The sequence below is a fragment of the Eucyclogobius newberryi genome, unplaced genomic scaffold (assembly GCF_026437365.1).
Source record: "Eucyclogobius newberryi isolate DKJ021-1_F unplaced genomic scaffold, fEucNew1.0.hap1 SCAF_18, whole genome shotgun sequence".
Lineage (NCBI taxonomy): Eukaryota > Metazoa > Chordata > Actinopteri > Gobiiformes > Gobiidae > Eucyclogobius > Eucyclogobius newberryi.
In genome coordinates, this window is record NW_027315812.1 from 33,042,620 (window position 1) to 33,057,045 (window position 14,426).

The 14,426-nt window shown below is 42.9% G+C and overlaps 1 protein-coding gene across 1 annotated transcript in view; it reads left to right on the forward strand.

The window, feature by feature from the left end:
• Nucleotides 1-1,777: 1,777 nt before the first annotated feature.
• LOC140364353 (putative ferric-chelate reductase 1) overlaps nucleotides 1,778-14,426 on the forward strand; it is a 60,986-nt gene continuing 48,337 nt past the window's right edge. Inside the window, exon 1 of the mRNA XM_072450448.1 lies at nucleotides 1,778-1,973. Within this exon, the coding sequence (XP_072306549.1) occupies nucleotides 1,778-1,973 (196 nt within the window). The remainder of the gene's footprint in view (nucleotides 1,974-14,426) is intronic.

Below are 14,426 nucleotides of genomic sequence, written 5' to 3' on the forward strand. Positions count from 1 at the left end.
TGCCACATCTCAAACACATGACCAAACTACTGCCACATCTCAAACACACGACCAAACTACTGCGACATCTCAAACACACGTCCAAACTACTGCCACATCTCAAACACATGACCAAACTACTGCCACATCTCAGACACACGACCAAACTACTGCCACATCTCAAACACATGACCAAACTACTGCCACATCTCAGACACACGACCAAACTACTGCCACATCTCAGACACACAAACTACTGCCACATCTCAAACACACGACCAAACTACTGCCACATCTCAAACACACGACCAAACTACTGCCACACCTCAAACACACGACCAAACTACTGCCACATCTCAGACACACAAACTACTGCCACATCTCAAACACACGACCAAACTACTGCCACACCTCAAACACACGACCAAACTACTGCCACATCTCAGACACACAAACTACTGCCACATCTCAAACACACGACCAAACTACTGCCACACCTCAAACACACGACCAAACTACTGGCACATCTCTGACACACGACCAAACTACTGCCACATCTCAGACACACAAACTACTGCCACATCTCAAACACACGACCAAACTACTGCCACATCTCAGACACACAAACTACTGCCACACCTCAAACACATGACCAAACTACTGCCACATCTCAGACACACAAACTACTGCCACATCTCAGACACACAAACTACTGCCACACCTCAAACACACGACCAAACTACTGCCACATCTCAGACACACAAACTACTGCCACATCTCAAACACACGACCAAACTACTGCCACATCTCAGACGCCAAGGTAGTTTAGTCAAGCCCTTATCTGAGAGTGGCTTGGCAGAAGTTCAAGTTTATAAGCACAATGTGTGCTTATAAACTTTGTGTATGGTTTTATTAAATCCAGTTAATGGTTAGTATTGAAAAGCCAAACAATGTGTAACTAAATTGACTTAGTGAAGTATTTGCCACAGGGAGAGTGGATGCTGGAGACACACCTTTATGTGCAGAACAGAGAGTGGATTTCCCCCTCTGTGTTAACATGTTGTTTCATTCATTCATGTTAAAGTCTTCTGCTGGTGAGCCTGTCTCTGTAGTTTTAACCCTTTACATAACCGACTGTAACCTTAACGCAGACAAATGTTAAATCCACTAATTCACTGTAACATGACGATCATATTTCTCTTGTGCTGTACAAACACACACTCAGAATGCATGCGGATCGCTTCCTTTGAGTCTTGCTCCCGTTCACTTTCCATAGAAACCCATAGAAACCAGCAGTGCAGCAGCATGGGGTGTGTACCATCTACAACCGTATGGCATCACCACTCCTACATACAGTGTACAAGAACAGCCACTGAGAATTATTATTATGGTTATGTTTTATTCCCAAAGGTCGAGGTGCTCAAGACCTGCCCACCGGGTGGAACCTCCTGATAATTGCCTTATCACTTCTTCCGGATTGAACAGGAAGTCAATGGACCTTCTTGTTTCCTTAGCTTTTCTAGATCAATATTGCAATTTACAGTGAACAAAATGTAAAGTGATGATCTCCTTAAGTTATAGTTAAATACTAAGTAGCTGAAAAGGGCACAATAAAACAAATCTTACAAGTAAAATCTCTTCATGGCCTCGGACGCGGCGCTAATCCGCGCAGCCACAACATTATCAGGTGTCATGGGACTGAGGCAGGTCCCTGCTCCTCCCTCCATTCTCTATGCCTGGGCGGGGCTGAGTGGGATATTTGAGCGAGGTTTGGGGCAGGAGCGGACATTCTGGAGCCATGAAGAGCCACGTACTGCTGCTGCTGCTGCTGCTGGGCTGTGTGCTGCTGGCGGAAGGTTACAAAAACGGGAAAGTGGAACGCGCCTGTGTGGACATGACCCCTCAGCACAGCGACAACAGCGCTCAGACCGGAGCCTCACCGTTCACTGTGAGCACGGAGAAGACCAACTACAGCGCAGGGGAGGAGGTCACAGGTAAGACTGACCAAACTGTTACCGTATAAACATGGACTGAAATTGTTCATCTACTTATACAAATTAAACATTTGAACAATTTTTATCCATAAACTTAAAATGTTAAAGAAGGCGGGACAGTGTAGGTGAAAAGGAAATACATATTTAATTTAGACATTCATTTGAAACTTCTGCAGTTTAATTTCCAAAATGTAAATTAAGCAGTTTAAATTGTTAAATTGGCCAAAACTTGACATATTTTTGTTGTTGTTAAAACTAGAATAAATCAGGCTTTAGATCTGAATAAGTCCTTCTGTTTGATCGGTCAAAAATGTTGTTAAGGCCAAGATTGCAAAGTTTTGTGTGTTTAGACCAGAGGCACCCACACATTTATGTCTCACAAGCGGCTTTTATATTCGACAAAGCTCGAAGATCTACTTTAGATCTAAATTATTGTAAAATTTAGAATTATTTTTATTGCCAGTGTCAAACAGGTTTTTATTTTTGTTTGTCCATAATTAGGTTATAGCAGCTTCTCAATTATTTTCTGATAAGCCCCTCCCCTACGAAGAAGAAAACACTTCGCGCCCCCCGACTCTCCACAGCGACTACAAATACGATGAGCGTATAAACTCTGCACCCCCGGTATGTTAGCGAAGCAAAGTGTGTGTTTTATTGATGTGTCATTTATTTGGCTTCATGCTGTCGCTGCCAACAATTAACTTCCCCACTCTTTAATACAGCGTATTCATTTAAAAATAAAATGGCCACAATTGGATTAAATAATATAAATATATGCTTATTGGCCCCTCATTGTAGCTCTTTTAAGCATTATATCATTTATTAGTGAGATGATCTCCATGGTAACGCTCGGGGGAGGGGCTTGAAACTTTGAGAAAGTCACTTTCCTTTGGCTCAGGCCAACAACAAAAAGATTTGTGAAGAATAAAAAAGCATTTACAGGTAATACGCTCTGGAACTACCTGTCTCCTCTTCTCTCTTTCCCCCCCTCGCCCTCTCCTCCTTTGAGCTTGTGCGTTGCTTGTGCGTTCCGTGGCTCCACTTTGCGAGCCACACTGAGCGACTGCTTTGCGCTCCCGCTGACTGACCTCCGTGTGGCGTTTCCGGATCTTTCCAGGGCGCTTCGGCGCGATCGACCCCACTGCCTCTGCAATCGACCGGTCGATCGCGATCGACGTGTTGGGCACCCCTGGTGTAGGTGCTACTTTAAAGAACAAATATTATGCATTATTGGCTCGAGCCATGGAATGGAATGCGAGGAGTCTTTGTTTCTTATTATTATTCATGGTCATTTTTCCACCACTCTGGCATTTTTGACCCCCTGAACATCGATGAAAAGTCACACATGGGGACAAAGACGCAATCGGCTCGGCCTGAACTCGAATAAAATGGAGCTTGCGAGAACGCCTGTTGCAACAGCTCCACGTAGTGCAAAAAAGAAAAAACATGGAACGCTTATTCTTTGGCCTAGGCACATGAAACTTGAAACAGTGATAGAGCTACCTGTGATGAGTAAAACACACCTGGCAGCAGAGGCCAGACATTCTAAACATCCGGGGCTTAGCCCAAAAAGAAAGGGAAGGGTTCATTTGGGCCATTATGATGTGGTTTTAGTGCAGTTACAGACAATAACCCCCAAAGGCAAAGACAGACCATGACCTTTTTGTTTTCTGACAGAGATCCTCCCTCTAAAAACATTGAACAGAACAGCAGAAGTGACGTTTAGTTACATTTACTTTGTCAAGAAATTGTACAACTTGGTGTTCTGATTTAAAACAATCAGTGACAAAACAAATATGAAAAAAACATACTCCCTGTCAGGGCTCAAACTCACGGCCCTGAAATCCACAGTCTCATGCTTTGCTGACTGAGCTAATCAGACACATACACACGTATGAAAGTAAAAGTCAGTCTTACCTTTAGCAGACACCTGCCTCAGTGAGCTGTTTGTCCTGTAGTTTCTCTGTTTTAGCTTTGTAGATGAATAAAACCTTAAATTGAAGCCACTGCTGGATTCGAACCCTGAGCCCCTACATCCCAACCCAAAGCTCTACCTTTTGAAACAATAAAAGATCCGGGGCTTTTGGACAAAGGTCCGGGGCTGAAGCCCCAAAGCCAGGACCTGGCTCCGCCCATGCCTGGCAGCATCGCTCTATGATAAACAGGAAGTCAGCCATGTTGAATCGAAGCGGCGCCGCCACGTTTGACTTAAAAAAAAAAAAAATATTGTACTTGTTCCAGGTTTTTCGTCCGATCGAGCTCAAATCAACATTTTTTGCATCTAAAGACATTGAAATTTAATACAAATAAAAAAAAAAAAATGATATTCCTTACGTAAACCGCGTATATATATATATATATATATATATATATATATATATATATATATATATTTGTATCCCAGAGGGAATTACAACATTCAGCACACAGTTGTACTGGTCATGATGAGACGGGAGAAATTCACAGAATGAGTTTGTGACGATTTATGGATTTGAAAAACAGCAGAAGATTCTCACGTCACAGGATTCATCAAACTGTGAATGAAGCTGAACACAACTGGTGTGTTTTTGATCAGGGGACAATGTTAGAACGGGGTTAAAAGAGAGAAAAAGTGAATTCAGCATGAAAAGTGTTGTTTAAGTCAATGTGAGAGAAAAAATAATTTGGAGAAAACAGCCTCTGAAGTGACTTTGTCCCAGAGAAATATGGATGAAGTGGATGAAAAGATCAAAGCGGCTGTGGTTTCCATGAGAACGTGACATGTTTTATATCGACAGTGACCAAAGATCAAAACAAAGACATATCTAAACCATAAGTTTGACCTCTTCAGTCTTGTTTTACGTTTGACATTTTTTCACAATGTTTTGACTTACACACATAAAAATACAAACCATATTTTATTTGATTTGATTAATTACTGAAAAAAATGATAACTTTTACATAGGAACACAAATCGTGCAGTAATGTTCACCTTACTTGGAAAGATTGATTTACCATTATTCACAACAGTTTAAAGGTCCCATAACATGCAAAATGGACTTTTCAGAGCTTTTAACCTTCTTACATTGCTATTTGTGCTTCATATATGTCCAGAGTGTTTTTTTGATTGATTAGGCTCAAAGTGGACTCTTTGTTGATCTGAAGTTCTATCGGTTGTCACTCACTCGCGCGGCGGGAGCGGCGCACGGGGGACCTTACAGCTGTTCAGCCCGGTGTAGGTGACTGAACCCCGGCCATGAAGCCTCACGCACCGCTGTCTGCGCTAGAGAATAATCTGAAAGCTCTGGGGGCTCCATAATGTACGTCTGAGATCACTTTCCACGCTCTATCAGTGCAAAGGAACGCAACAAGTGACGGCCAAGGGGCAACGTATGACAAGGGGACCGTCCCCGTCGTCTTTCACCGCCACTAGAATCGAAAACATGATTATTGAGTTAGTTTGTTTACACCCCCACCGTCTCCGGGGTGGGCGGGGCACACACGCGGTCTGAGACTATGTCACGGGTTGGGCGGGGGAGCCAGATCGCTCTTCGCAAGGGTGGGGGCGAATATCAAACCAAGCCGTTTGCATTTCCGGGTTGGTGAGGGGGTCCAAGGTCTGGGTGATATTTCTTAACTATTATGTTAAGGCTGTTGCACAACACTTATTATTATCAATTATACACTTAGGATAGACTACGAAACGTGAAAAAAAGCATGTTATGGCACCTTTAATAACCCTGAAAGCACAGTTTTACTTCAGCATTGATCTTAAAGGCGGTATGGACGATTTTTCGGCGATTTGAGAACGCAGGTGGAAGTGCACATGCCACTCCCCCGTTTGGACTGATACAACACACACCTGCGTTTGTTTATTAGCGCAACGGAGCGCATCGCATCTCTCGTCTCCCGCAGATTTCTGTCCACTTCTGCGTCAGCTCGAACTGTCTTTCTCAGTCTTCATTTTGCCCCGTACACTGAGGGAACTATATTATGATAGATCCATGCGCTTAGGCACGCGGAAACGTGGGGACGAGCCTGACGCGGCTGCAGGTGAGCGGTAGGTGCGTTTTATGATTGACACGTGGCAGGACAAATGATTTATCCTCGCCACGAGGAAATATGATAAAAAATTTGCTGAAAAAAAATCATCCATACCACCTTTAAAGTAAATCCTCACCTTCCACTCATAATAGCTGTGTAACCTTCAGTGTGAATTTGGTAGATAAATGATATATTTACTCTCAAAAGAAGAATTGCACATATCCTGCTTCTGAAGAGTGCACACGCTTTTTTGCTCGCTCCGCTTGCTATGCTGCTTTCCTTATTTATTTTGCTTTTTAATCAGTTTTTGTCTTCCAAACATTTTTGCTTTAGACTTTTTCAAGTAAACCAAGGATTTTAAGAATTTTTTTCCAGTTTTAACGACATATCTGACGCCAGCGACATGTCCGGGAGAAGAAGTGAGAAAGACTGTGAACGCTGTCGGAAATATCAACAAGAAATGAATGAGCTGAAAACACGGATATTTGTTTTGGAATCTGAAAAAGTTCTTCACGATACCATTCCTGTGTCAACCGACGGTAAGAAGAGCACACTTTTTACAAGAAAAACTGCTACTTTCAACCTAAACCGCAGTGACTCTGTGTCGTTTCCAAAACTGTCTAAAAACCAGAAAGACCAGGCTGTTTCTTGGAACAAACTTGGAGCAAAGCCTAAACGATACAAAGATAACGTAAAGTCACCTAAAATACAGCTCACAAACAGATTTTTACCACTTTCAGAGATGGAATTAAATGAAAAAAGGAAAGATGACGAGGCCAAAATACAGCGAGGAGGATCTGCCAAGGTCACGCAGATTGTTTTTGTTGGGGACGGCGCGATAAGTCACGTGACGCATGAAAAGATAAACACACATTCTTTTCCAAGCGCCACTGTTTCTGAGATAACGTCACTCCTTCCAAATATTATGGCTAAGCATGGAGGAGCTAAACAGCTGATTGTGCACGTGGGTGCAGTGGACATGCGGCGGGAACAGACTGAAGTTTTGAAAAAAGACTTCTTGAAGTTATTCCACGTGCTTGATAAAATGGAAATCAAAACATTCATAAGTGGACCTCTTCCAAACATCGACAGGAGGATAAACAAGTTTAGCCGGCTTCTTCAGCTGAACACATGGCTGTCCAAAGAGTGTTCCCCGAGAGGACTACTCTACATTGAGAACTTCTATCTATTCTGGAAACGAGAGGACCTGTTTAAGAGAAATGGCCCCCACCTATGCAGAGGTGGAGTGAGGGTGCTGACAGAGAACCAGCTCCACGCTCTGAGGCATTGGACTGGGCCTGGACAGGGTCCTGAGCAGATAGAGAAGAGAGGAATGAGAGAAGAATTCCTGCTCCATCAGCCAGAGACCGAGCCAATGTTTCAACATCAAAAGCACCACAACCTCAGCCTCCACCAAAGGATTCATCAGCAGCTGCTCCACCACCACCAGCAAAGGATTCAGCTCCAGCTGCTCCACATTCACCTCCACCGCCTCCAGCAAAGAAACAATCTTCAAAGGCCTTGGACCCATCTGTGACAAGCCCAACAACATCCCTGTCATCGCCCCTGCCTTCACACCAGCCCTGGGTTCCCCCTGCAACATCTACTCCCACTAAAGATTCATCATTCTCCTTCTCATCTCCACTCTCACCCATGGGCCTTCCCAGCCATTTTGAAAGTCTGATCAAATCAGGCATTAAGATGGCTCCACTCACGCCCAATATAGCAAGGGCTATGTCAATACTTATCAACTCTTCCCTGCACAAGCCGACTACACCAACAAAAGCCCCACCACCCATCCCCCCTCGCCTCTCACCTGGTCCCAAACTCTCCTTGGCTACAAAAGCCCCACCACCCATCCAACCTCACCTTTCACCTGGTATCTCCCATAGCTAGGATGCACTGGGTCTCAGCGTTGTCGGGACTTATTGTCACATTAAAAATCAAACCAACCCGGGGCCCTATGTAAAAATAGCCCCCCCCCTAGTGCTATTTCTGTAGTCACATCACACAGATGGAAAAACAAAATGCGAGTCAGGCCCAATCTGAGAAATGTGATTCATATTCCCTGTGAAAAGATAAAGCCCAGTCTCACTGAAACTAGTCTGAAACTTGCTGTGCTAAATGTCAGATCCTTTAAGTAACAAATCTCTCTTAATCAATAATTTTATTTCTTCTTATAATCTTGATTTTATGTTTTTAACTGAAACATGGCTTGACAAAAACACAGGAAATGTAGTTCTGATAGAATCTGCTCCACCCAACTTTAAGTTTGAATCTGAAACACGAGAAAACAAAAAAGGGGGTGGAGTCTGTGCTGTCTTTAGAGATGAAATAATTACCCGCAGGTTGTCTTTTGGGGTGTTTTCATCATTTGAGAATGTATCCTTTAAAATGGAGCTAAAACGGTCTCCATCCATTCTCTTCATTGTTTAATACAAGCCTCCCCAGCACTGCCAAAGTTTTATTGATGATTTTACTGAGATGCTTTCAGTCATATGCACAGACTTTGATGGTTTGGTCATTACAGGTGATTTCAATGTGCATGTTCATAATATTTGTGACAGAAACGCTAAAGAGCTTGATGCTGTCCTTGAAACCTTCAGTCTTACTCAGCATGTGAGAGGCCCCACCCACAGCAAAGGACACACTCTAGATCTCATAATTACAAAGGGGGTAAATATTTCAAATGTTAATGTGATCGATGTTGCTCTGTCTGATCATTTCTGTGTCTTCTTTGACCTGTCTGTTTCTCCCAAACAACCGGTTGGTCCTGCAGTTGTTCAGAGGAGACACATAAGTGATGGCACAGGTGCACTGTTTATGGAAATGATAAACTTTGAAAATGTCTCATGTTCTAATGTAAATGATTTGTTGAACTCTGTTACATCTAGTGTTTTGAATGTTCTGGACACCATCGCCCCTATAAAGGCTAAAATGGTTGAAAATAAGCAGAAGGCGCCGTGGAGAAATGATGATTGGGTCAGGGCACAGAAAAGGGAGTGCCGCAGGGCCGAACGGAAATGGCGCAAGTCAAAGCTCCAGGTTCAAAAATAGATTTACAAAGAGAAGCTGAACATGTACAACCTAATCTTATGTAGAACTAGGGAAAGATATTTTTCTGAAATAATTGGAAGCTGCAGTAACAACTCGCGTGTCCTGTTTGTCACAGTAAACAGATTAACAAACCCTCCAGCTCAGCTGCCGTTAGAACTCATTTCCACATCCAAGTGTAATGAGTTTGCATTATTCTTTAATGACAAAGTTCAGGGCATTAAAAATGCTATAAATCCCACAATGCAAAAAATACCCTAAAACCACTTAGACACTTAGAGCTAACTCACTTTGCACCAGTAACTGACAAAACTGTCCATGAGATCATCACCAGTCTGAGTTCATCTACATGCTGCCTCCATGTGTGAGCCTCCAGATTTCTAAAGTCTGTGCTGAACAGTTTGTTAGCACCATTCACTCACATAGTTAACATGTCGCTTCAATCTGGAACATTCCCAATGGCTTTGAAAACTGCGGTCATAAAGCCTCTCCTAAAGAAGAGCAGTCTTGATGCCGCAGTCCTGAGTCATTACCGGCCCATCTCTAATCTGTCATTTTGGGGCAAAGTCCTTGAAAAGGTTGTTTACCAACAGCTCACAGATTTCCTCTTAATAAACAACTCATTTGATGTTTTTCAGTCAGGTTTTAGACCTCATCACAGCACTGAGACTGCTGTTGTCATGGTGACTGAGACTGCTGTTGTCAAGGTGACAAATGACATCCTCCTGAACACTGACACGGGCAAAGCCTCAGTCTTAATTCTGTTAGATCTGAGTGCTGCTTTTGACACTGTCGCTCATGGGATCCTCTTACAGAGACTAGAGGACTGGGTGGGCATCACTGGCCCCGCCCTAAACTGGTTAAGGTCCTATCTGGAAGACAGGAAGTACTTTGTGTCTCAGACCACATGCCCCTGACCTGTGGAGTGCCCCAAGGGTCAGTCCTGGGTCCCCTTCTGTTCAACCTCTACATGCTGCCGTTAGGTCAGCTGATACGCAGTGAAAATGTGTCCTATCACAATGATGCAGACGAGTCAGATCTATGTTTCACTGTCGGCAGGTGACTATGGACCAGTGGATTCACTCTGTCACTGCATCCAACAGATCAGTTTGTGGATGCAAAACAACTTTCCCCAGCTGAACTCAGACAAGACTGAAATAATCGTCTTTGTCACAGAAACAAAGAGAAAGTGTCAGCGTCACCTCCAGAGTCTCGCTCTAAAACCTACAAACCAAGTTACAAATCTGGGGGTAATAATGGACTCAGACTTGAACTTTAACACATCAAATAAATAACATCAGCAGCTTTTTACCATCTAAAAAACATTGCCAAAATCAAAAATATAGTGTCTAAACCAGATTTAGAGAGACTTATCCATGTGTTTGTCTCCAGTAGATTAGACTGTAACGGCTGCTCACTGGTCTCTCCAAACGAGCTGTAAAACAGCTGCAGTTCATCCAGAACGCTGCTGCTCGGGTCCTGACCAGAACCAGGAAGTACCATCACATTAGTCCTGTTCTCAGGTCTCTGCACTGCCCCCTGTGGCTCAAAGAAGAGACTTTAAAGCAGCTCTGCTTGTGTACAAGTCTCTCCATGGCCTAGCACCAAAGTACATCTTGGATATGTTAGTGCCATATGAACCATCTCGAACTCTGAGGACCTCAGGGACCGGCCTCCTACTGGTGCCAGAGTCAGGACTAAACATGGACCGGCCTCCTGCTGGTGCTGAGTCAGGACTAAACATGGACCGGCCTCCTGCTGGTGCCAGAGTCAGGACTAAACATGGACCGGCCTCCTGCTGGTGCCAGAGTCAGGACTAAACATGGACCGGCCTCCTGCTGGTGCCAGAGTCAGGACTAAACATGGACCGGCCTCCTGCTGGTGCCAGAGTCAGGACTAAACATGGACCGGCCTCCTGCTGGTGCCAGAGTCAGGACTAAACATGGACCGGCCTCCTGCTGGTGCCAGGGTCAAGACTAAACATGGACCGGCCTCCAGCTGGTGCCAGAGTCAGGACTAAACATGGACCGGCCTCCTGCTGGTGCCAGAGTCAGGACTAAACATGGACCGGCCTCCTGCTGGTGCCAGAGTCAAGACTAAACATGGACCGGCCTCCTGCTGGTGCCAGAGTCAGGACTAAACATGGACCGGCCTCCTGCTGGTGCCAGAGTCAGGACTAAACCTGGACCGGCCTCCTGCTGGTGCCAGAGTCAGGACTAAACATGGACCGGCCTCCTGCTGGTGCCAGAGTCAAGACTAAACATGGACCGGCCTCCAGCTGGTGCCAGAGTCAGGACTAAACATGGACCGGCCTCCTGCTGGTGCCAGAGTCAGGACTAAACATGGACCGGCCTCCTGCTGGTGCCAGAGTCAGGACTAAACATGGACCGGCCTCCTGCTGGTGCCTGAGTCAGGACTAAACATGGACCGGCCTCCTGCTGGTGCCAGAGTCAGGACTAAAGATGGTGAATCTGTGTTTCAGTTTTATGCAGCTAAAATCTGGAACATTCTTCCTGAAGATGTGAGACAGGCTTCTACTCTGACAATGTTCAAATCTAAGCTAAAAACAGTTTTGTTTAGCTGCGCATATGACTGAAAGGATTTTTTCTTTGCACTCTTCTTTTTTGTTTGGGATTTTATTAGTTTAGACAATCAGTTGGATTGATAATTTTTAATTTAGTTAATTTTATTGTATTTCTGTTTCTGTAATTTCTTTGTGATTTGAATGCATTTTTCCTGCTGTGAAGCACTTTGAATTGCCTTGTGTATGAAATGTGCTCTACAAATAAACTTGCCTTGCCTTGCCTAGATGTTGTTTTTAACATGTGACCCAATAAAATACATTTAGTTTTTTCAATATTGATTACTAATTTATGATGTTGGATCCACTGAACTACTGCGTTCAGCTCGTCCTGTCAGATGTTACTCAGCTGATCTGCTGTCGGTGCAGAGGCGTGTACTCTAGTGTCATCTGCATATATGGCCATGGTTACATGTTTTAATATAGATGAAAAGTCAGTGGTGAAAATAGAAAATAAAAGCGGGCCAAGGCCACTGCCCTGGGGAACTCCACATCCCCTCAACGTCAGAATAGCTGCCATTAAAGTCGACTCTATAATCTCCATTATTTAAATCACTTTCAGTCCACTTTAATGCTGATGACTCAAATCCATAACAGCTCAATTTGTTTAATAAAATATTGTGGTCTAAAACATCAAAGGCTGCACTCAAATCTAGAATATTGTCCCTATTACATTTTTTTGATAAATTTCTGAGTCAGAGCAGTTATTGTGGAGTGACACATTTGATCTGCAGGTTGATAAATGGTATTTAACCCATTTTCTGAGAAATCATTTTGAATTTGATCATGTGCTACTTTTTCCATCATTTTGCTTAATACTGGGAACAAACTAATTGATCTGCTGTTTTTACCTGATAATGGTTCTTTATTATTTTTAGTGAGAGGAATTGTTGCGTTTTCCATTGAGAGGGAAAGACACTTCGTTAAACTTAAATTAATGATGTGAGAAACTGGTAAAGCAGTTAAATCTGCACCAGCTTTAATCATTTTGTTTCTAAATGATCGATACAGCTGCTTTATCCTCGCTTTTCTGTCATAAGTTTTTGACATTATTTTCCGTGACTGTATCAAATTTGAATTTACATTTTTTGGTGCACATGATATGTTTTCTTATTGATTCATAAGATGGTCCAGTTTTCATGGCATTTCTCAATTTTTGAATTTTATCTTTAAAAAATTGACTCAAATAGTTTGCTATTTCACCTGGTTTGGTTAAATAAACTCTGTTTGATTCCAAAAATGTATTTGTTGTTCTTTCCCAGTATTTCATTTAATGTTCCCCAAACTTTAGCATTATCACATGCTGCATCTTTAATTTGACCTTTATAATATGAACATCTTTTACTTCTGTTCAGTTTGGTCACATCATTTCTTAAGTTTCGATATTTGTTCCATAATTCCACAATATTAGTATCAATTGCTTCCTTTTTGGCTTTGTCCCTTTGCTTCATATTTTCTTGAAGTTCTTGGTCGAACTGAGCGGAGATATTTCTTACAGCTCGCTTTCTTATAGGGGCGTGTTTATCCATAACCAGGGAGCGTGTTTATCCATAACCAGTGTCATTAAAGTATTAAAAACACCCACAGCTCTACAAGGATCTGGTTCTTGTTTTATTTCTGACCAATCTATGTTTCGTACATCTTCAACATAATCGTTCTCATTAAAGTCTTAAACGATCTTTTACATTTAAATGTTTGTCCCGCTTTAGGGACCTTTGTTTTTCTTAGAACTGCAGTTAAGTTGTGGTCACTACAACCCACTGTAACAGAAACAGCCTCTGAGCATAACTCTGGCACATTTGTGAAGATCAAATCAATTAGAGACGCAGAATACTTTCATATTTACTCTGGTGTATTTACTGACCAGTTGTGATAAATGACAAGTATTGGCACATGAACATAATTTACTTTTCAAGCCACAACCATTAGATTTCCAGTCTATATTTAAATCTCCTAAGAAATGAATGTCATTTTCATTATCGCACGTCTTATCTAGCATTTCACAGATTTGATCCAGATACATTATTGTAGCATTAGGTTGTCTATAACACCAGCCAATCAGGAGAGGCTTCACATGAGGTCATTGTAACTGTGATCACATGACTTCTACTCCCTCAATATTGAAATCATTTCTAAACTGTGTTTCTGATAACCCTACTACCTGTGAATTATAATGATCAAATACAGAACATCATTAACCTTGTTTCTTAAACTGCACATTTAAATGAGCTATTTTAAACCCTCTTTTATCCAACAAAGGTTTTTATCATAATTTTGCTTTTAATTGTATATTGGGCCTTTGTGACACAGAGACACACACACACACACACACACACACACACACACACACAGACAGACACACACACACACACACACACAGACACACACACACAGACACACACACACACACACACACAGACACACACACACACACACACACACACAGACACACACACACAGACACACACACACACACACAGACACACACACACACACACACACAGACACACACACACACAGACACACACACACAGACACACACACACACACACACACACAGACACACACACACACACACACACAGACACACACACACAGACACACACACACACACACAGACACACACACACAGACACACACACACACACAGACACACACACACACACACACACAGACACACACACACAGACACACACACACAGACACACACACACACACACACACACAGACACACACACACAGACACACACACACACACAGACACACACACACACACACAGACACACACACACAGA